Consider the following 23,008-nt stretch of genomic DNA (forward strand, 5'->3'; position numbering starts at 1 on the left):
TCCCGCCCCTGGAGTATCAGGTGTGCATTTGGCACCTGTGAAAAGAATATACTGTGTAATCTGAGTAGGTCTGTTTGTGTATAAAGGAGTGAACTGTGGGATTGTACTTGCAGATGTTGTTTCTGGCTGTGCTGATGTGAGACACAGGCTGTCTTGCAGATGTTGTTTCTGGCTGTGCTGATGTGAGACACAGGCTGTCTTGCAGATGTTGTTTCTGGCTGTGCTGATGTGAGACACAGGCTGTCTTGAAGATGTTGTTTCTGGCTGTGCTGATGTGAGACACAGGCTGTCTTGAAGATGTTGTTTCTGGCTGTGCTGATGTGAGACACAGGCTGTCTTGCAGATGTTGTTTCTGGCTGTGCTGATGTGAGACACAGGCTGTCTTGCAGATGTTGTTTCTGGCTGTGCTGATGTGAGACACAGGCTGTCTTGCAGATGTTGTTTCTGGCTGTGCTGATGTGAGACACAGGCTGTCTTGCAGATGTTGTTTCTGGCTGTGCTGATGTGAGACACAGGCTGTCTTGAAGATGTGCCGCTCACTGGGTTAATGCTCAAAGACTTAGTTGGCCGACACAGACAAATGTTGGATGATGTCAGAACAACAAAATGTGCTTTGTTTATTTTATAAATAACATAGAATGGATGGTGATTTTGTGTCCAGAGGAGTCAGGTCCTGTGGTGTTGGACGCCAGTACAGTAGAGTCAAGGGTGCATCTTCAATCCCATCGTCTCACCTTAAACCCCACCGTAACCATTCACACTGCCTCGATTCAGAGATGAACTAGATAATGTGTTTTAAGGAGCCATCAGAGGGTGAGAAGCTAATTACTATTGCCATGGTAAAATTGGCCAGCTTGGCACTGATTAGTAGAAGATGACCTCATACATTCTTATCTGTACTCACAGGGAACCCCGTGTCAGGTTCACCGGATAATTCCTGGTGTTTCCCACAGGTAACCACATGCCAGGTGGTTAAAGCGTCACAGGATATTTCCTGGTTTTCCCCCCGGTCACCTAATGGGCCTGGGCTGGTGGACTGGCTTCCCCTTGACTGCTCTGAGAGCCATCTGAACCTGGGTCCGGAACCGACTGTCAGGACTGAGGCACAACACGGCCCACTTCCTGGATGAAGTCTTGCACATAGAAACTCTCCACACACCGAGTAACCAATCAGAAGCTCTGACATGTTGGGTGTCAGCAACTTATTTTTGTCAGTGTTCGGTGGATGATAAAAAATGTAGCACTCCCGTTCATTGCAGGTACTGATTTAGTGTCACAGGTGGCATGTTTAGTTAAAGGTGGTTGTTTTGTTGGGTGTGGGGAGGGGATCTCTGGGCACTAGGACGGGCATCCTTGTTCTGTGTAGTGGGGTGTGTCTGGTGGGTACACACACAGGCAGCTAGAGGACGGGGTAAAGTTGGAGTCCATATTAGCTGGAAACACAAACAGGTTGGATATTATCCAGACAGTTCTGTTAAGATCAAATGGATAAAGGAGGGATCTTACAGTGAACAGGTTTGAGAAGGTGTTGCGCAACGTACTTTGGACTTGAGGGCGTTGAGCTCAGTGTGCACCTTTCTGAATTTATTCTCCAAGTCTCCGTGCTTCCCCTTCAACTGCTCCCGGTCTCTCCTCTCCTTCAAAAAGTCCTCTTTGTAAATCTGGGCCTGGCAACAGATAGTTGGAATCGATTAAATTCTACTTTCATGATGACATATACGAGACTTTGGCCATCGAGACAGCTTCGTATAAAGAGCTGCAGAGATACTTGGTCACAAGTTTTGTTTTTTTGTCATTAGTAACAAGTCCAACTACATTTGTTCCTGCTCCTCTCCTCGCAATCCCTAGTGGGCTATCTCAATCCATAATAAATCATCTAAACCTATAATAAATGAGTCATAACCTATATGAGTTACTGTACTTATCAACAATATGTATAATATTCGTAAGGATTTGAAATGCCCACCTGATGCCTCCAGACCTCTTCTTGTGGCCCACAGCTGACCTCGGCAGTTCCAGTGGTCTGCAGCACCTCCTTCAGGACCTATGAGGAACAGCAAGACAAATGATTCAGCTTTGCTCTCGTCACACACTATTTGTACGTCGCTTTGGAGGAAAGCAAAATGAATCCAGTGTATATGTAAATGAATCAAGTGTATATGTAAATGAGCGCTATGGCAGGAGAACGCGCCAGTGCGACACGCCTACCATTTCCTGGCTTCTCCTGTACGTCCTTGTTTGGTGTTTGCATGAGTACAGGATGTTCTTCTTCATTTGTTTCGGTGTGAGTGCAAAGGGAGCGTTTGGAGTTTCCTGTTTTTAGCCAGACTTGAATCACCTTGTTGAGTCGTCTGATCTCCCCCTGCTGCTGCTGCCCTCTTCTGGTCAGAGTGGTGTTCTGCACTCTCAGGTGCTCTGCTTCTCGCTCTGCCCTCTGCAGGTCAGCACTGATGTCATCGTTTAGCAACTACATGGGGAACCAATCAGGAAACAGACACATGAAGACTTATTCATAGAATTCGATTCTGGATGCTCATGTAAAATAACTGTGGAGTCTTTTGCTGAATTGTAGAAGTGTTGAGCTATAAGATCACCGTTTCATTACCTGAATACAGTTTGTGTTGTCTTTGGTCTGAGGTAGATCTATGTTTCTCTTTCTTTCTTGCTGTTCCTCTTCACTCCTGTCCTCCAATTCTTGGCCATGAGACATTAGTAACATCTCCTGGTCTTTCACCTAGACATTATGAGAGTGAAGACATATATATATCACGACTAACAATAAAGTGAACACACATAAAACACAGAGATTATAGTTTGACTCAATACTTTTCTAATTTTACACAAATTCAGTTGGAGGTTTTAATTAAGTTTAATACAATAGAGTTGAGTAGAATTGAGTAGAGTAATATTATTTTGTTGAGTAGAGAAGCACTTTATTGATCATCTTACCTTCTGTTTGTAATACTGTGTCATGGTCTGGTACTGCTCTGCCCACTTGTTGTTTATATATAAGAGCTGAGTATAACAGAAAAAGCATGAGTATCCGTGTGTGTGTGTGCGTAAAAACATGTAGACCTGGGAATAAACCAACCTCTTGTCTCTGCTTCTCTAACAATGCTATCTGTGAATCCTCGTTTTGCCCAGGTGCAGCAACAGACAGTCCAGTCTAAAGTGAGTCAACCAAAATATTTCAACAGGGATAAATGCAGCCAACATTTGTAATGGATGTACGGTATGTGATGTACTCTGCTTCTTCCTCTTGACAAATAGTGGAAGTTCTTCTCCCTGGATGTTTCCAGTAACACATAGGCCTACCATTTCCCTGCACTCTGGTATTGTGTCTACATGTTGTGTAGGGGGGTCAGATGGCTGAGCGGTTAGGGAGTCGGGGCTATTAATCAGAAGGTTGTTGGTTCGATTTACCGGCTGTGTCTTAGGGCAAGGCACTTCAACCTACTTGCCTCGGGGAGAATGTCCCTGTACTTACTGTAAGTTGCTCTGGATAACAGCGTCTGCTAATTGACTAAATGTAATGTAAATGTATTGGTAAGAGCAAAAAAGACAGGATTAGATCAGTCCCGCTCACCTGTGTTTCTTTGAATTGTCTGTCGTTGTGGACAGGTGCACCCTGTGTGAGAAGGTATGATTGGACACGCTCTCTGATTGAATTGTCCAATTCAAAACTCTCGCATCTGTCAACAAAAGCATTCTTTTTTTAATGACGAAAATGTATCCGCATCTTAAATCAATTCAAACCTGACCCATAGCGCAGGTAAAAATAACACACTTGATCGGCAACAATCTTTCTTCCACGTCTGATATTGCGATGTATTGTTTACACCTTTTTAACATGTAACCTTTGAGGATAAAAAAAAAATCAACACCATTACGTAAACATTGCATGAAATTCTATATCTCTCAGTTGGAATATTAAGGTAGGCCTAATGTGTGTTAGCGCACAGTTACTTAAACAGTGTCCAAATGTCTCAAACATGTTCAGTAGAAGAATATGTGGGACAGTGCAGAAACACCGCACGTGAGTTTATTCACCGTCACGAGTTTTAAATAAAACGGAGTTTTATCCGCTTTATTTATCTCAGTGATTTACCTTTCTGGAGTCAGTGCCAATCCATGTTGTGGTGTGATGATATGTGACCTGTCCGTATGTGGTCTGTCTCTTTGTGTTGTCTCGGTCCGTCGTTTTTCCATCCTAAAGGTGGGCTGTATAAGCATTGTTTTCTGTAAACTAACGGGTAAAATCACAGGAAACTTTCAACCAAAAGTAGGCCTATAGCCTAACATTTATACTCACATTATTTCCAAGTAAGGTTGAGTGAATTGCCAGGCTGTCAAAAATGTAAGTTACTGACATGTAAGCCGTTTAAATACAGAAAAAACTCGTGTGTATATTACCGGACCACCCCTTTCAAGAAACATTTGAACCACCCTGAAACCACTCTTGGGATTCCCTCAATAGGCTACTTCGTCATCACGGAGAAATGTGCGCGAGTACGACAAACTTTTCGCAACCGCACAATACCCGGAACCAGGTCAATGTTGACATACAGTACTCTATGTCTCGTAGGTGCTTGTTGAGTGCACAGAGTGTGCTGAGACAGGAAATGGCAAATACGTGAAGGAAACGTCATCAGCGCAGTGCTAACTCTATGGCTAGAACACATTATCAATGTACATTTAGTCATTTAGCAGATGTAGCCTACAACTACAACCGTTATCTGTTCTACATTGTAAGCTTTTGTCAAACAGTCACAGTTACACTACCTCGCCAGCCAACAATTTCTGTTTTCAAAGTGCTGATTCACATGTTACCTTTCAGGAAAGATCAAGGGGGAAATCACTGTGGTACAGTAACTGGCAACCCAGTCTGACTCATGGCAGGGCCTACCGATGGGCTACAGGTCTTGTAATGTGCCTAGTGTTGACATACGTAAAAGCTGTGAACATGCATTTGTAGTTGTAATATATGTAGTCTCATGTGTTCATTTACAGTGAAGCTATGTGTGTAAACTATTGGAAAACTACAATTGATGTATTGGAATTATAGGCTTGCCCAAAAAGCAGAAATATGCATAGCCTACTTACAAGGCTGAGGTGAAAGTTGAACTGTGGGAACTGAAAACATTTCCGAGCAGCAGCTGTATCACTCTGTGCTTTTCTGTACTGATGACACAGCAAAACTAAAAAGGAAAGCCATGAAATACTCTTAATTTCCGTCCTGTGTGTGCAATCTACATACCTTATCTCTATACACAGTCACTTTAAACCCACAACTCATGCAATTCAAAATAGGTCCTCAAATACAGTCGACTGGATTGGACTGAATTACGTTTAAAATGAGAGAACCACTGACTTAGATATCACAAAAATCACTTGTACAAGTACTACAAGTATTTTATTTGATGTACACCAACAATACTTGTAGAATATAGTAAAAGCATTGACCACTGTCCCTCAAGTATTTTATAAAATGTCTTTCAATGAACAACTTTTTACAACAAAATGTGTTTTTGATCACAAACTGACATTCATAGCCAACATTTAACTGTAAAAAGCAAGCAAGCAAGCAAATCAGATCTCAGTAGGTCCATTACATCAATATGGAAAGCAAAAATTCTTCATTTACAAATAAACGAAACCATTACTGTAAGAGCCAAATTCATGGTTTAATGATTTTGTTAAAACAAAGATTGAAAAGGTAATGGTAGTTGAAGGAATGTTTAAGTTAAAATGTATAATTTAGTATTGTATTTAAAAACCAAACTTCAGACCGTAAGCTTCCAATCAGATGGCGCTACGTCAGACTGACCTCAAAACTGTGGGACAGAAGACTGAACGGAGTGCCACTACAATTACAAAATGTCCACATGTACACATTTAAAGTAACAAATTAATTTACTGGTGGGAGGTCAATTGTTAACCATTCAGTTATTGTATTACAACATATGTGTATATTCATAAATAATAAAATACTCCACCTGTCATACAATATAAAAACATTAAAACATGATGTGGGAGAAATAAGGGCTTTCTTAAGTGCTAACGTTAATCACAGTCAGTAGATCAGCTATTATACAGCTTATTATCTAGTAATGTATTCTAAGCTATAACTTATTCCACATTTTGTATTTTTACTGTGATTGTCTCCATTTCCACCTGCCTATAACGAACATGCAACATCTATTGGCTGTGTGTTATTGGGTGTGCTCAAGCCTTCGGCGAGAGCACAACCTTTGTTCTCTCACATATATATTATTATTATTTCTTTTTGCCCCCCTAAAACTCAGTCAATATTTGGCATACATAGACAACGTAGGTGTCAAAAGTTTCGTCTTGGTAGCGATTGAGTTGCTTCTATTGGAATTTACGTTCTGTTGCATGGTTTAGGCTTAAGTTAAGTTTTTGTGGCGAAAAGTGAAGCTAACGGTGGCTAATTTGCTAGCCACAGTCACTGACGTTACTAACGTCACTGCGTCACTAACGTCACGAAAACACGCGTGACTACCTTTGCCAGAACATTCGTTTCGCATCTGTTAACTTGGGGGATAGCTAGGCTAACTATAGCTTTACTTCAAGGCAGCTGAAGGAACGCCACAAGAAAAGAGGCCAGGGTGATAACTATTTACTCATTTTACTTTGTGATGTGTAATGTACAATATAAGCTGATATTATTAAGGAAGTACATCTACTTTCGGAAACAGTAGTCTACTATTTCACTGAAGTATTAGCATCATGACATTAGCCTGTGTTGCCCGGGCAACACATACTACAGTGGTCTATAATGTAGCGTTATCTGTTTTCAATCGTTAAAATAAACATTCCTCACATATACATTTTCGTTGTAGGATTTATTCTGACATTAGTAAACGATTTGTTGGTGAAATTACCATTACCTGTGGTTTCAAACCAGTGTAGCTCACTGCAATGCTGTAGCTTACGCGAGACACACTACAAAAACATCTACACTACACAGCTGTTTAGGAAGTCAAACGGCGACAGAACATGTTCGGCACTTACTATCTACTAACCTGAACTTCATTGCCACAGCCTAAACGTTGTCAATCTGTTCATGAAAATAATTAATTTCAGCTTAAACCGTACAACGGAACGTTAAATCCAATTCAACCAACGCAATCGCTACCAAGACGAACACAGCAGTAGTCTAGTACTGTACCGTAGTAGTACAATTTACCGGGGCAACTTCTCCACACAGGGCTATATCGCATTTTGCGTTGTTACTGACAATGATCGCTACCAGTGAGCTTTTTATGAATGAACGATTTTCCACTAAATAAATGTCAAGCTTATTTACGTTTTTGGGGGCATATTTTCAGTTAGCAGATGGTACTGTTTGAATCGCGATTCCATCTTCTACTGCCGGGTAACGTCGTAGAATAATCTTCAAAGGGGGTTCTTTATTATGAATGAATGCAATGAGTAGGCTAAATGCCTGAAAATATCACGAGAATGGAAAACTTAAAAGGACGTTTAAATCATAGAGATTAGGTCAATTTTTACACCGGTCTGCCAAATATATTCGTTTTGATTCAGCTATGAGGCTGCCTCTTGCAGGGGAAATGAGAAGACATCTATTTCATTCTACACTTCACTCGTATTTTGAGTTGTAAATGAGCAGCAAAAAAATATGCTTTTAAATCTATGTAATGTTTATAAATAATAAGTATGCATTTTTATATAAAATATACAGAAATATCAGTTGTAAACATTTCATAAAAAACGGACCCCCCCTGTGCAACCGACGCAAGCAAGCACACCCTACAATTTCTCCAGAAATTGTACCCTCTCTAGTTTGTTTTTGTCTCTTCACTATAAACAATGTCCGCTGACGGTTATGCCTCAGAGAGACGAGTACCACTGTGTCTGAACTGCTCATTTTAGATATTGAGGTGTCTGTTAAACTCTCTCCAATAAGCTGGTTGTCTAGACTTATAAACCTAGTACCTAAACTGATGGTAACACCATTCTAGTAGCGATGGACAGAACTTTCTTCCACAATAACCTTATATTTCCCATAGGCTATCCCCTCCCAAATAAAATACATACACATACAACCCTCTACGGACACAATGGAGCTTGAATCGCTGTTGGCTAGTAAATTGTTTTATTTTACTCGCCAGACTTTTTACATGAAATGCATGAACAATGCAAGTACATTATCTGTCTGAATTATTCTTTATGCTGCATAGGGATTTAATCTACCATTTTTTAGCAAATGGCTTTCTCTTGCTACTGTTGAAATAAGGACCAGGTCTGAAAGGCGTGAGGATGTGAGACTGCTGCGGACATCTGATTGTATTCTCTTTTGGGCACTGAAGGCTCTTTCGCAGTTGGCAGAGCTGATTAGCAGAGCAAGAATAATCTGAACAAGGCGGATCTAAGGGGTGGCAAGGGGTGGAAGCTGCCACCCCAGTAGAAAATACTTGCCACCCCAATCTTTCCATGGAAAAATATTATTTGTACATTACAGAACATTTCAATAAATGATACTAGTGTACCACCCCGAATGAAAATCTCTAGATCCGCCCCTGGGAACAGTAATCTTATATTGTCTTGATAACAAAAAAAAGTAGGCCTATTAAGCGTTTTCTGCTCAGACTGGAATTGTAGCTTGCTTGCATCCATCTCTTTGTGCGTGACGAGTGCCGTAAAATCAAGTCGATCTTTTTGTGAGACAAAGCGACAGAGGGAGTGTAGCATTTTACCTTCCCAAGCGACAAAAAAATCTAGGGACGAGCGTCAAATCTAGCGACTTTCCATTACTTTGGCAAATTTCCGTTTTCGTTGTTGAGCATCAGCAAAATAACTAATTGTACGTCTGTTGTCATAGCAGCCAATCATGTTAAAGATCCCATGACATGCTGTTTTTGGATGCTTTTATATAGGCCTTAGTGGTCCCCTAATACTGTATCTGAAGTCTCTTTCCCGAAATTCAGCCTTGGTGCAGAATTACATCCACTACGAGCAGTCCCACAATGAGCTTTCCTCAGGATGTGCCGTTTCTGTGTCTGTAGCTTTAAATGCTATGAGGAAGAAAGAGGCGGGCTAACTGCCATGCTTGGGTCATTTGCAAGCCATGATGTCTCGAGGAAAAACCAATATCGTGCTCGCACGGTCGGGCCAAATTCTGTGTGCGGGCAAAGCAGAGAAAGGGGAGGTAACCTTCCATATTGTGGTGTCACAATAGGGACATTTTCAAAACCGAGCGTTTCAGCCATAGATATATATAAAGGCCTTTATATATATCTATGGTTTCAGCTTTCCTTTTCTCAAAGGCGGAGAAGAATACCCAGGGCTTGGTTTATACCTATCAAAATTTCTAGCCATTGGGGAACCAAAGGCAGGTTAGGGGAACTCATATTACAGTAATTTTAAATAACCTCCTAAAGTGAACATTTCATGTCATGGGACCTTTAACTCGCAGTCAAGCGACGGTGCGTCATTGAAATCTGCGCTAAACTTATTATTTGCCTCTAACTCAGTCACAAACGAGTGAAATTGAACAATTTACTATCCATTGGCTAATTAAAGATCATTTTTAGTCGCCCAGCATGAAATTTGGTCGCATATGCGAGTGATTTACTCGCATTGTAGAGGGTTGACATACCATAGCATTGTTAGACAGATTTAGGTGGCCACGCACGTTTCACCACCACAGAGGCAGTTTTACATGCAGTACTGAAGGCTGATCCAGTGACAGGACAGTACAGAGTGTTACCAACAGGCACCGCAGGCTGGGTCTGGACTCAACATGCACTCCTGGATGTTAGACCTGAGGAAACAGGGGAGGTGAGAGAGGGATAGATACACTGGCTGGCTGGATTCTGTAGATATATACAAAGAGAGACAGGGAGTTACTTACTGAGTAACCTCCTTACAACTGTACTTTAGTTTTGGGTCCAATTCTTTCTGTAGGACCTTTAGAGAGGGATTCTCACAGGTTGTGCTAAAGCATGGACAGCAATGAGGAAATAGGTAAGAAACACCATCGTAAGCCATTAATCCCAGTTTAACTACTATGATTAACTGAGCTGTCTTGTCCTACAATGAAGCTAACAGTACTATTCATGTCATGTACAGTGGTTTACCAATCTTCTCATATGAAAGATTTTGGATATACTTTACTCCATTGGTCGTCAAGCGTTATCTGACAAACTCATGTAGACAAAAGCCAAAACAACAACATTGATATCTCTAGTGGAAGAGATACACAGTAGACAGGCAGATAGATAGACAGATAGAAGAATAGTATCTTTCAGATCTCAATTCAAACCTACATATCGTTCTTATTGGTGACCAATACAACATTCAGTCCGTTCATTCTGGTTGAGTTGAACCTCTTGACCTCGATAGTGGCAAAAACACTAAAAAAAGACAAAAAATAACAATATTTTGTTTAGACAGTCCAAAATATGTCATTTTCGCAGACCTTTGAATTGCTGGTTTAATAGCACAATATGATCCAGTGTCTATGAAAATAACAAATAATGCATGGCCATAAGAACATATTGATTTCATGCACATAAGACTGTCCTTGAAACCAGGCTTATGTGGTCTGTTTATCACAGATAGTTTGTGAACGATACACTGTTACAAAATGACCTATTTCTTCTTTAAAACTAGGTACAGGTCCTGACTGCATTTGTGCATGGATTAAACTCTACAAATAGGTCCTCAAAAATGTTTTCCCACGATTTACTACGAAAAGGCCTGTTTGGCCTTACCTGGGCTTACCTAGTGGGGCTGAAGGGAGTGGCTATGGAACCATTAAGCATTGCTGTCACATCACCACACGCAGCATCTGCAAACTACAAACGTCAAGAGTGTCAGGGTTTGGATCCAGGAAAGGTCAATGACCACCCACACAGAAATACTGCACATACCCCTATACACTACCTTTGTTGTGCTGTGAATACTGGAGTGTGGTTATTTGGCATTGATACAGACACATACAACATGCTTGATGTGCTGAAAAGCAATCCTGATAAAACCAAGAGAAGAAAATTGGCAGGCGTCCTGTATGGGACCCCTCCAAAGACTGCTAAGAAATGTCTCCCTGGATACAGACACAAAGCCTCATTGATGACAAGTGAGGCAGAGGAAGCATTCCTCTCCCAAACAGACAGACCTACGTTGGGTCTTTTCAGATGTTTGTCACCTGTTCAATGCAACATACGTTGTGTGTGTGTGCATGTGTGTGTTATGTGTGTTACATTAGGACTCCAGCTGCAGGCTGGATCTGTAAATCGTTACGCCGTCCCTTTAACCCAGAGGCCCCAGGAGGCACGTACCTCAGCCGAGGCCCGGTTCCAGAACGAGCGGACTGGGTTGTTGTCACAATCCGTCCAGCCTGGACAACCCGTGGTGAACGTTTCTATGGAAATAAAAATGAGCCCACACATACACACACAAAACAGACAAAACACACACAACAGTTGTTTTGCAAGAGGCTGACAAGGAGAAAAGTAAAGCAGAGCAAAGTTATTTGGGCGGCTGCTCTACAAGGTGCAGCCTTGATAACAAAAGCTCAAGTTCATATGATAATAATTGCTCTCTTCTACTGAGAGAACTTCAAATACTAACAATTTACATACTAGACTAAAAAGTATGTCAAAGTAAGAGTTTACGTTTGAATCAGTTACTGACAAAAAAATCTTGAACAGCCATTGATAGTTCAAGAATTGTTATCAATTGTCTGAGTTTGCGTCTTTAAGTAGACTCTGAACGCTCAGACAGACTGGCTGGAGCACTATGGGGTGGGTCTTACCACTGGTGCCCTCCTTGCCACACCAAGTCAACCCATCCATGACAGAACCAAGCAGGGTGTCCTCCAGAGTCTGATAACAATCTCTCTTCTCTGTGAAATCATGGACCAGATCCTTGGTTTTGCTCCAGAACATCATCTAAAATGAGTTTCATGTAAGTTTTGGTAGTTAATGTCGATTGTTTACGTATGTGATGATTTAACGTGGAACATGGTTTTACTAATAGGTTTGTCTCACTCTGTTGCATGAGGGGTCAAGGTGCGTGCCTGCCATAAGAGGGTTGTAAGCCTCCGGAGGTACAGCACATGGATCCCTGCCAACATAGGCTTGCTCAAACAGGTTCCATAACTTTTGGCAATCCCTTGTGAGGACACAAAATTGCATGAGAAAAACTATAAACATATTATTACTGTTCAATGATCAAATACAGTTTATGCAGAAAATATAAATTCAATAAATAAATATTCAGCAAATAAGCTAAATGAACATATTTGTTAACCCTAACCCAACAAAATATAGGGTTACAATTAATTACCTTGATATGTTGGTGCTTTCTACAAACTTTTCACATCTGGTAATGACTGTTGATTTGAGATTGTCACCCGACGGGTTACTGGCTGTACTGAGCACTACTCCTAGAATGATAGCAAGTATGACTACAAAAATAACTGCAGCGAGACCAAATTTTAAATAGCGACTTCTTCGTTTCTTGCTCTGAATGCGGTACGATTCTACGTCGTCCATGGCTACTTTTCTTAAAATATCTCTTAGAATTGTTTAATCGACCGTTAAAAGCTTGAGATGTATTTGTTATTAAGTCCCCGAACTTTATGCCTTCAAGTGTCTTGCTGTTCGTGCTTCGACTTGTTTTCCGATCCTGACAGCGCGGATTTGACGTCGCGTGTACCGTTACGTTTCATTAAGAAAGAGAAACAGTTTCTCAACTCTTTTATAGTTGGACATAATTTCAACGTCCCGTCTTTATCATTATGACCAACTAGTTACAACATATTGAGGTTGTCACAGTGGACGTTGATTAACGTAAAATATATGGGGTTCTAAAGTAAAACAAACAATAAATAAATAACATGATGACCTCTAAACAATTGCATGGAGGGACATCTAATTAGGATAAGTGAAGAACATATAAAAATTGTGGTTATATACCATACCATATACAGTCAAAGCAGCTCCAATTCACACATCAGATGTTGCACTGGAGCATGGTGTTTCATATCATTGTTTATTTTACACTACCATATGTCATGTACAATGTTTAACTTACACAACACAGTTTCATTTACAATGGGCCAATTGCATTTACAGAATACTTCAGTGTACTACAGTGTTTATTTTTTCCAGGCATGTGTGCTGCATCTCACTGCTCCCTGTATCATTGCAGATATCAAATCAAATCAAAACTGGAAATGTCTTTCAGTTGAGAGTGGATGACTACTGAAATGCATCTGTTCTTATCGCACAGTACTTCATTCCAGAAGAGGAAGTGATTGTGAACTGCTGGACATTTGGAAATGATGAAAGGACGTGCTTCTTAGAGACTGACGATGAACTGAGGTGATGAACCTGCGTTCATTCGAAAGTAACTTGACACCTAAAATTATTATAGGGCTCTGGTCTGCACATCTGAGGATCCGAAACCAGTTTAGCAGCTGTTTCACCTAAGTTGTCCTTTCTCTTTTCAGCAGGCTGTTTGAACATGTCTGACAGGAGAACTGCAGAGGGTTCTGAATACACTGGAGCATAATCAGGGTCCTACAGAGGAGACATGTGTTACAACATCACTACAGCCTTGACCACATACACACACACACACATATCTCAGTTAAATGGAACTCACGGATCCTCCCACAACCACTAAACGGAGTTATATGGAACTCACAAGTCGTTGTCTGTGCAGGTCCAATGGAACCCTCTATCCTGCAGGATCTTTATGAGGTTGATAATGGATCCCTGAGAGCAGGATTCACTGGACGACAACACAGAGCAAGACAGCCGTACAGGATGGTATTACACATCAAGACAATGTTCAAGCGACTGTTGTAAACGTCATTAGCAACCTACAATACGGTGCGGCATGACGATTCGCTTCAAAGACTGAATAAAGATGTCACGATGATCGTCATATTATTTTGGGGGGTTCTCGCTCACATGAAAGGCCCCTCCAGATTTGGAACCACCTTGATGTTGACGTGATCCACCATCCTGGGGTTCAGACTGCCCAGCTCAACACTCGCAAACATGCTGGAAGACACACACCAGACACTCACAACACACACACCAGACACACAGTGACCAAATACCACTACCAGACCTCGGAGAACGGTCCACCTCAGTAAATGACACTCAGTCATCATGGTACTTTGCCTCACCTTTTCCTGTTGAAGGCATTCTCGATGGATCCATTAAGCAGCACTGTGATGTTGCCACATGCCACTTCAGCAAACTGTCAAACACAGATAGAAGTATCCATCTTATATACTGCATATATATATATATACTCATGTTAATGTAATTCTCAGAGAATTACATTAACATGACACATTAAGTTTGTCAGTTAAACCGAACCTGTTCAGTTTTCACAAATTTGGATTCTGTGTATGTATCTGTATAAAGTATTTGGCCCAATTAACAAACCACATTTTTTTTATGCATTACGTTTCAGATGGTTAATTTCCTTAATAATTGTAATTCCTAATAGTACTTTTTATGTGTAGGTGTAAGCTTACATTTTGTGAAGCGCGCCTCCAGAGGGAATATACAGGATGATTAACACACGCAGACCACTCTGGGCAAGAGTTGAAATCAAAGCCTGGTAAACAATAAAACAATTGTGTCTCCTAAGGCAAGTCAAGGCCGGTAACATCTTTACAAAATACAACAAAGAGGATGATTAAACGTTTTCTATAGGGTTATGTAGCATTTACAGAAGAGATAGTTCATTGAGTTTGTCAGTTTAGTGCAAAAAGGTTAAATACCTGGCTTCACAATTGGGAGATTTGAACACAAAAGCAATGCCCACATACTTGTTAGTTCAGCTGCATTATGTAATGTCAAATGTGGGCAGCGTTTCCTGTGAGCAGTATCACATGATGTGGTCAACCAATGAGCAGCAGTCTTTCATGACCCCTGTCTCACTCTGTTTCTTAGAAAAGACAGATCAGAGCACCGCTAGCACCCCTACCACCTCATTACTACTATCTACATCTGTCAGTCTTTTACTTTCTTTTTAATTTCTCTCTCTCTTTTTTCCCTTCTGCCTCCCTCCCCCCCACCCCTCCCTCCATGTCAGGTTGGGAGCAGTGGTGGTGGTGACCCCCACCCCCCCCCCCAGGTGGTGGTGGTGGTGATGGTGGTGGTGATGGTGGTGACCCCCCCCCCCAAGTGGTGGTGGTGATGGCGGTGGTGGTGACCCCCACCCACCCCCCCCCCAGGTGGTGGTGGTGGTGGTGGTGACCCCTCCCACCTCTGTCCTTCTCCTGCTGACCGCACCAGACGAGGTCGTTGAACATGTAGCCCACCAGCGTGTCCTCCAGGGTCCAGAAGCGACGCGTCACGGCTGCGTAGCTGTGCATCAGATCCCGGGTCTTACTCCAGAACAGGAGCTTTAAAGGATGGGTGTGGGGGGTGGCGGGGTGTGGGGGCAGAGGGGACAATCATTCAAAACTGAAACACCCACAGGCTCTCTCTGACTTGGGGATAAAGAGAGGTGAAAGACCTCTCTTTAGAATAGAGATCAAGGTGTTGATCTCTATTCAATTTGGTTAGTCTTATCATTGATCTGGAGGTCAAGGTCACCCCCAAGGCCGCTCACTGTGAAGCCACTGCGCATTTGAACATGAAGTACATCACCAGTGGACTCTCACCCTGTCACACGGCAAAGACTGTGGCGTGGAACGGAACATTCTTTTGTAATCTTTAACCTTCACGTTGCAGGGAGACCGTCGCACAACTGCTTCCTCAAACTCCCTCCAGATAGCTTCACAGTCATATCTTAAAGAGATATTACATATTTCTTTACATCATTGTATTCCTTCATTTTTGGGAAAGACAATTCATGGATTAGTGAGTTTAGTGCACAGTACCATCTTGACATGCTCATGAGTTGATGGTCACACATTACCTTGAGGTAGGGCTTACGAGTGTGATGTAGTCAAAGCATCGCCCAATCACTATTTGCTTCAAGTTGGGGGTAGTCCCCATTTCTGCACCCACATCATAAGTGCAAAATAGGACAATGATGAACCCTAAAATATAGAGAGGGAGAGAGGGGGAAAAGAAACGAAATGGAGGAGGATTGGAGAGGATTGCTCTGACGCCTCAAGCAACACAGTACCAGTGTTAAACGTCCATTAAAAACATGGGTTCTCATCATATATGAGTACACCCAGAAGAAGAGGCACTCACATATGGCCATGCTGGTAACGTCAGGGACCAGGAGTGTCTTTCGAAAAGTCATGCTGTTTAGAGGTGGAGCGTGAGAATAGTACACAGGAGTGTTACATTTTGACCAGAGTGTCATTGGCAGTGTTCACATTCTTGTACAGCAAGAAAGATTGCATAGCATTTCACATGGGAAACCCTTCAGGGCATAACGTACAGACTAAACCTGTTTGCTTCTAGGTCAGATTCAATCTAATTTGTCTATGGAATGCCATCTCCTCCCCCATGTTTGTGTCTCTTTATGAAGGTCACTGTTCTCACACAGCTTTCTCACATGAACGTTACTGTTTCCCCCCGGCTCCAGACTTCCAGTCTGATATCATGTTTCTTCCCTTCTATTGACAACACACGACAAGTTGGAGCCTAGTGAACTTGACAAACATCATGTTTCTGAATCAAATGTGAGTTACGTTTTGAAAGGACTGAGTATCAAAACATGTCTAAGGTCAACACAGCAAACCCGTTAACCCCTAGTCATACCTTCCACATACTTAAATACATATAAAATCGAATTAATTATGTGTATTTAATCAAGTCAAGAAAATGAAAAGCTCACCATTCCTGACTAGGAGAGTTAGTGTCATGAACTCTTGACTCTGGCAGAGGAGAAGTCCATTTCTCTTCCCAGACATAGATGCAGTATCCGGGTTGTGTAGGGTGGGCATCCTCCCTGGGCATCCTACCTTGCTCTGCGCCCTGGTGACTGACACAGTCCTCTTCCTACACACAGAGCTGGGTGTCCAGGGGTTTACACCCAAGACCAAAAACAACCTCCGGCACAGAAACAAGATCCACATGACTCTTATTATGTCGTCGTAAAATTGTCTCCAGGCATAGGATGAACTGATCTGTTTTCCTGGGAACATGTGATTGGGCAATGGGACGAGGGATATTGTAACTAGGTACAATAATCAAGGAACTTGTGATGAAAATTACTCGGTTGAAAATGAGGATGGCGGTGATGATTTGGCTGATGCAGAACCAGTTGATGACCAGAAGATGGTGCTAGTCTCCACATGAACAACTGAAAAGGTGAACACAGGAAATATAAACACAGGTCCCTCCTTTGCCCTTTGTTTCATCACCTCTCCCCTCAAAAACACAAAGAGCCAATATTGTCAACAGCCTTCTCATAAACTTTCTCATAAAGTTTCAAAATGCCTGATCTAAACACTGGTGGGCAGAAAGTATAAAATAGAGACGCTTTGAACAGACTTTCTGCCTGGTCGCAGCATAACTGAATCAGAGAATGTGCATTCTATGGCCTCACGCCTCGTCCGTCGTCTTGGGAACAGATTACGGAGGTTGTCTGTCGTGGTGGTCTTTCTCAAACTCTTTGATCTGATGGACGTTTCTGATTGGGCCAGGGGAGCACCTGCACGTCCACCTGTGTGACTGATTAGAAGAGTCTGACCTCTCTCAGAGGCACATGTGGAGGACACCTGTGGCTGGGTGTGTGTACGTACGTGTGGTTGCATCAGACTCATGGCTGAAATATATGCCTCTGAAAGGATACCCTGCAGAATACAGGCTGAATGATCTCTTTGAACACATGTTTATAGAGTGAGATATAACTTTGCAAAGGCAGAGGTCGCACCTGAGTTCTATTTGCGGCCCCTACTGGTTCAACCAATCATTGTTAGCGCACACACACAGCATACTTGAGAAATAGAACTGGCTGTGTTTCCAACAATCTCTGTTTTCTTTTAGGAGTACAGAATTTGGAACCCCAGAACCCCATGGTTTGCTTGGAGAACTGTGTGTGTATGTGCATGCGTTTGTGTGAGTAGGAGTATCTCTGTCTGTTTACTGTCTTCATGATAAGCATTTCTCTTCAACCGAATCTTGAGTGAAATTCTAAGAACTTCTTTTCAATGCAGCCTCAATACTTCTTAATTTAGTCTTGCTGATGGATATACTGTAGATGTGGTAACACAAATGATGTGATGTGAAATGTCCTTCCTGGCAAATGCAGTCTCACGGCATCTTAATCTGTTCTGAATGATGGATTAAAACGAGGTATTTCCAAACAGGTCATTCAAAAGTCTGTTCAATCTGATATCTGGGAGTTTGCTTCACGATACAATTCACAATCTGTAGCATGGAGGCTGGATAATTGACTGTGTGAGACAGAGATCTGGGAAAAAAACTCTGTCTTTAAGGTTATTGGGCGATGAAGCATCGTTGAACAGTAATCCTCTCGACCTTCGGCTCAGTGAGCTAACCATGTCTGAATGAGTGGACCAACCGAGCAGACTAAACCTCATGTATTTTCACACAGCTGTAGGTGAGGGCGGACAAAAGCAGCACTGCCATCCATGTGGAACATTCTCACTACTGCGTGACCACTGGTGAGATCAAATAGATAAGACCGGTGGGTTTTGCTGTGTGGGTGGACGGCACTGGGTCATGCTAGGCAAGAGCTACATCTCCATTCATGCTAGGCCGTGTTGCGTTGGAATGACATCACCTGATGTAGGCATGTGGTTCAGCACATCTGTTGCCTTGAGTACAAAGTCAGCGGTGTTTCTCCTACCCATAGGTAGATGTTAGCATGCTCATGCCCAACAGACCCCTTTCACATTTCCTGTCCTTTGACTCTCAAAGGAAGTGACCATATGGTTCTCATTAGAAGAGTAATTTCCAGCGCATTCTTCTCTGGGACTATGGCACACTATGTGCAGGTTCAGTCGACAAGATTTCCAATGGTGTTTGATCCTGGGTCCACAGAACAGCATGACCCGCAGCAGAGGAAGATGAATATGTCCTGCTCAAACTGCATGGAAGGTTGTGTGCCTCTGTTGATTCGTTTGACAGAAGATTTACTGTGTAAGTTGTCTGCTGGAATAGGTGGTAACATTTTCTCAACGAGTTCCGGATTGGAACATGATGATAATAATTGTCAGGTGCTTAAGGGAATTGCTCATAAACAACGTCCTGCACACTCAAGTCCAAAAACAAAAGGTTGTAATCGGACACTTGAGACAAAAAGCTAATTCCACCATGGCTTCTCCGATCAGGGTAATGGTTTAGGGACATGCAGAGAAGTCTGGTTCTACCCTGGCCCCGTCATAAGCTCGGTGAGATGTCCTGCCATTCCTCCCAGGAAGAGGAGGCCTGAGGCACTCTGAGGTTAGAAACCAACACAGGTAGAGAAGTCCAACTGTAGACATTCGTTCACCCCAGATACTGCTTGATGGTCATACCCCTTTTGTGCTCTAGAGGGAAACCTGTGCCCGATCTGGAAGGTTCAAGGGACAGCATGGGAGAATATGGTCGCCGTGTGTGTGTGTGTGTGTGTGTGTGTGTAGGGGGGGGGGTCTTAATACGTGTTTCACAAATGTAAGGACTGAAACAAAGACATTTGTTTACTTCATGTCCTTGGAGGTTGCTTTTTTACTGAGGTCTTTAAATTATAGCCTATTGTGTGACATGATTACAGTGACACAAAGCCCTTTATGTTGTTTTCGGTTTGATCGCTCCACACAATGTGGGAAAAATTATGCAAAGATATAAATTGTTGAAATGGCGTCATGGTTGAGATAGCTGTAGTGATGGATGTCACACATGACCGTAAACAGTGAAAGGGATACGTGTGTCCCAAGAACTATAAGAGCAAAGGCTAAAATAAATAATTAAAGTATTTCCCCATGATCAGGCATGTAATGAGTATAGTGTAAATTTAAACAAAAAAGCTGTGTTTTTGTGTGGTCAGTTATCATTTGGAAGCTAAGTTATGGTTTGGTAAATGTATATGATCACTACAAGCCTAACTCAACCAGTGCAGAGACGAGCTATTTTGAAATACAGTAGATCAGCATAGCGACAACACGATAAGAGGCGTAATTTTGTAGCCATGTTCTGAAATAAACCTTGCTGGTGCAGTGGAGGAGTTAGGGTTATGGTAGGTTGCAATTGGGCAGAAATATTTTCACTTGTTTCGGGGGATTTGTTTATGGAAATGCCAACTGCTCCATCCATAATGAGGTCATTTATAACTTACTAAGTTATAGATGGGAGTCAGGTGGCTGAGCGGTTAGGGAATCGGACTAGTAATCAGAAGGTTGCTAGTTCGATTCCCGGCTGTGCCAACTGACGTTGTGTCCAAGGCACTTCACCCTACTTGCCTCGGGAGAATGTCCCTGTACGTACTGTAAGTCGCTCTGGATAAGAGCGTCTGCTAAATGACTAAATGTAAATGTATGTTGTGATAAATAAGGTCTCTCTCGGTAACCAAGAGAGACCTGATTATTAATGTTCTGAGTTCAGTGCAACTAAGGTGTATAACACCAAATGCGGTTCTGTGTGTGTATGTTCTTCTTGTGTGTGTGTATCCACCCAGGATAAAATGAACATTTAATGCTCTAATCCAAAGCCCTTCAGATTCCTCTAGAATAGGACTGTGTGAAACGAAACACCCGTGCAGGTGATCAAAGCTCTTTTAGTTCCCTTGGTGGCTGTTCTCTGAGAGCACTGATGCGTTCGTTCGCTAATGCCTTCCAGAACCTTCCAGCCAGCCATAGACCACATACAGCCGGCCCAGAGATGATTTATCTAATGTTGTCCTTTACCTCAGTCAGTTGACAATCAGAATCAGAATCAGAAAGGGTTTTATTCGCCATGAAAGTTTGCACAGACAAGGAATTTACTTTGGCAGGAAGGTGCATACATTCAACATATAGGAATCTTAAATCTTAAATCTTAAATATGTGGTCTAACTATACTAACGCAGATCAAGGTGATTTCTATGCAGCTGTTGTGCATTAGCCTAACCTCGGAGTATGTGTGTTTGTGTGTGCGCGCAGCGCGTGTGTGTGTGTGTGCCTGGAGACCAAGTCAGTTCCCTGCACAATGCCACAGAGGTCGAATGGCTACAAACACCAACATCAGCGCAGCCTGACAGTTGTCTCCAGAGTCATAGAGTGTGTGTATGTGTGTACAGTCTGTGGGAATGCTCCATAAATATGATGCTGCTCTCTCCCTTCATCTCGGGTAATTATTTCGTAGTAACCTCCTCCTTTCTGCCTCCCCACTCTCTTCTAATTCGCTTGTTGTGCCGCCACATCTGCTTTCATTCAGAATGTTTTGGAACATTCGGTCAGGCCGCGTATACACAGGCCTGCCCTCGGGCCTTCATTGCTTGGAGAATCCATATTTACAGATTAGGAAGTGGCTGTGTAGCTGTCTGTTGTCTGACCGCCCCAGCACCTGCCGTCAGAGAGAGGCGGAACAGCGACTCCCACTGTTTGCTTCAAAAGCTGGTCACTGTGGCGTCACTGCATCATTTAATGGGAGTATCAAAACCCTAATTGCTAAACTACATGTACTAAACATTTATGAAATGCTTGTATGAGATACGTGTCTATGTTTTGGGGGGTATAAACTACATATGTACGGCTTCTTTGTTAAAACAACATGTGTATGGGTTTTTTGGTATTAACTACATGTGCATGGATTATTTAAACTACATAAGCCTTTTCCACCCATTTACTACTACTTACAAAGTCTCTTAGCGCCAGGTTGGTCATTCCATAGCATTTGGACTTCACCCACTAACCACACACAAGCCTAGACGAGTGGGTGACCTTATGAGAGTGTGTGTGTGTGTGCACAGTCCTTTCCTTGCAGCTGCATCTCTTCTTCTCCTGTAAAGATGCCAGTCGACACGTTGGCGGTGTTTAACGGAGGCCCTCGTGCCAGGCTCCGTGCCCAAACAATACCGCCGCGATGAAAACAACAACCGCCTTATTTATTGACGTGTGCTTTGATCGCACCCTGTAAACAGACTGGGTTCTGTTGACGTTTAACAAGACAGATTTTCCCAACATGTGTCAGAAAGTCTCTTCCAGAAAGTCTACCTCACTGATGAATGCTTCCACTGAGACAGTAAAGGGTTTATTTGAGCTGTTGCATTACAAAATTGTATCTTGTACATTTGGATTTTTTGTCATATTTGTATTTTTGTATTTTTATATTGTAAATTACAGCAACTTATATTTTATTTTATTGTATATTTTATTTAATTCTAATTCCACTTAGTACTGCTAGTTTATGTACCCTTAGTATAGATAGTCCACATATTTAAATTTTAGGTCCCTATATGTTTATTGTATGGACCTTCCTGCCAAAGAAAATTCCTTGTCTGTGCAAACTTTCATGGCGAATGAATCCCATTCTGATTCTGATTCTGATTCTGGTCTCAGGTCTCTGTGTGTGTCTGTCTGTGGTGTTTTTGAGAGCTTATAGACATCTTATTTTTACCCATCCTTAATAAAGTCGAATTTGTGGTGATCTCTGGAGTACATGGTTTAGCTAAATACAGAGGTAGGTCCTGAAAGGTGACCGTCTGTCTGCCGGTATGTCAATCCGTCTCTGTCTCACCGCTGTCCTGCTCAGCCCAACTCTCCCTAGCTGTTGTTCCATATCTGTCCTGAAGGGGGAGCTGACCATCTACTGAAGGACCAGGAGGACACTGTATTCTCCCTGAGATGTTTGACCAGCCAGCAGGAGACAACAGGTGAGCTCACTGACAATACTCTGCCCCCTCTGGGGAACTGCAGGTTGAAACTCTAGACCAGAGAGAAGTCTGCCTCAGCTACAAAGAATGGACCACGGGATAGGCTTGGAGAAAAACACGCCAGAAAGAAGAGAAAAAAAAGTTGAAATTGAATCTTTGTTATTGTCCGTGAAAACAAGTCATCGGTTTGGCTCAAAGTCCGGCCACAGAATGGGCCAGAGTCAGAATG

At 42.3% G+C, this 23,008-nt stretch overlaps 3 protein-coding genes across 6 annotated transcripts; all 3 read right to left on the reverse strand.

The window, feature by feature from the left end:
• Positions 1–506: 506 nt before the first annotated feature.
• LOC136957472 (TNFAIP3-interacting protein 3-like) lies at positions 507–9,693 on the reverse strand. Of its 4 annotated transcripts, none has more exons than XM_067251425.1 (10): positions 9,644–9,693; positions 4,109–4,221; positions 3,587–3,692; positions 3,092–3,166; positions 2,950–3,015; positions 2,606–2,734; positions 2,339–2,467; positions 1,967–2,044; positions 1,542–1,667; positions 507–1,433 (listed from the first exon to the last, which is right to left on the reverse strand). In XM_067251425.1, exons 1-10 carry the CDS (start codon positions 9,644–9,646, stop codon positions 1,293–1,295), a joined length of 966 nt encoding a protein of 321 aa, XP_067107526.1. In that variant the 5' UTR covers positions 9,647–9,693; the 3' UTR covers positions 507–1,292. The 4 variants fall into 4 exon arrangements, with proteins under 4 accessions (XP_067107526.1, XP_067107527.1, XP_067107524.1 ...); XM_067251426.1 differs by lacking the exon at positions 9,644–9,693 and adding an exon at positions 4,414–4,537 and having other exon boundaries at positions 4,109–4,210; XM_067251423.1 differs by lacking the exon at positions 9,644–9,693 and adding an exon at positions 4,313–4,381.
• Positions 9,694–12,664, reverse strand: LOC136957475 (ADP-ribosyl cyclase/cyclic ADP-ribose hydrolase 1-like). Its single transcript, XM_067251427.1, has 8 exons — positions 12,337–12,664; positions 12,039–12,162; positions 11,804–11,939; positions 11,328–11,410; positions 10,771–10,844; positions 10,314–10,400; positions 9,899–9,982; positions 9,694–9,808 (listed from the first exon to the last, which is right to left on the reverse strand). Exons 1-8 carry the CDS (start codon positions 12,543–12,545, stop codon positions 9,751–9,753), a joined length of 855 nt encoding a protein of 284 aa, XP_067107528.1. The 5' UTR covers positions 12,546–12,664; the 3' UTR covers positions 9,694–9,750.
• Positions 12,665–13,035: 371 nt separating this feature from the next.
• Positions 13,036–16,940, reverse strand: LOC136957877 (ADP-ribosyl cyclase/cyclic ADP-ribose hydrolase 1-like). The gene is made up of 10 exons (XM_067252088.1): positions 16,819–16,940; positions 16,227–16,279; positions 15,943–16,066; positions 15,686–15,812; positions 15,286–15,424; positions 14,549–14,631; positions 14,192–14,265; positions 13,971–14,063; positions 13,702–13,788; positions 13,036–13,574 (listed from the first exon to the last, which is right to left on the reverse strand). Exons 1-10 carry the CDS (start codon positions 16,938–16,940, stop codon positions 13,481–13,483), a joined length of 996 nt encoding a protein of 331 aa, XP_067108189.1. The 3' UTR covers positions 13,036–13,480.
• Between the last annotated feature and the right edge of the window lie 6,068 nt (positions 16,941–23,008).

Source organism: Osmerus mordax, chromosome 15 (genome assembly GCF_038355195.1).
Source record: "Osmerus mordax isolate fOsmMor3 chromosome 15, fOsmMor3.pri, whole genome shotgun sequence".
Lineage (NCBI taxonomy): Eukaryota > Metazoa > Chordata > Actinopteri > Osmeriformes > Osmeridae > Osmerus > Osmerus mordax.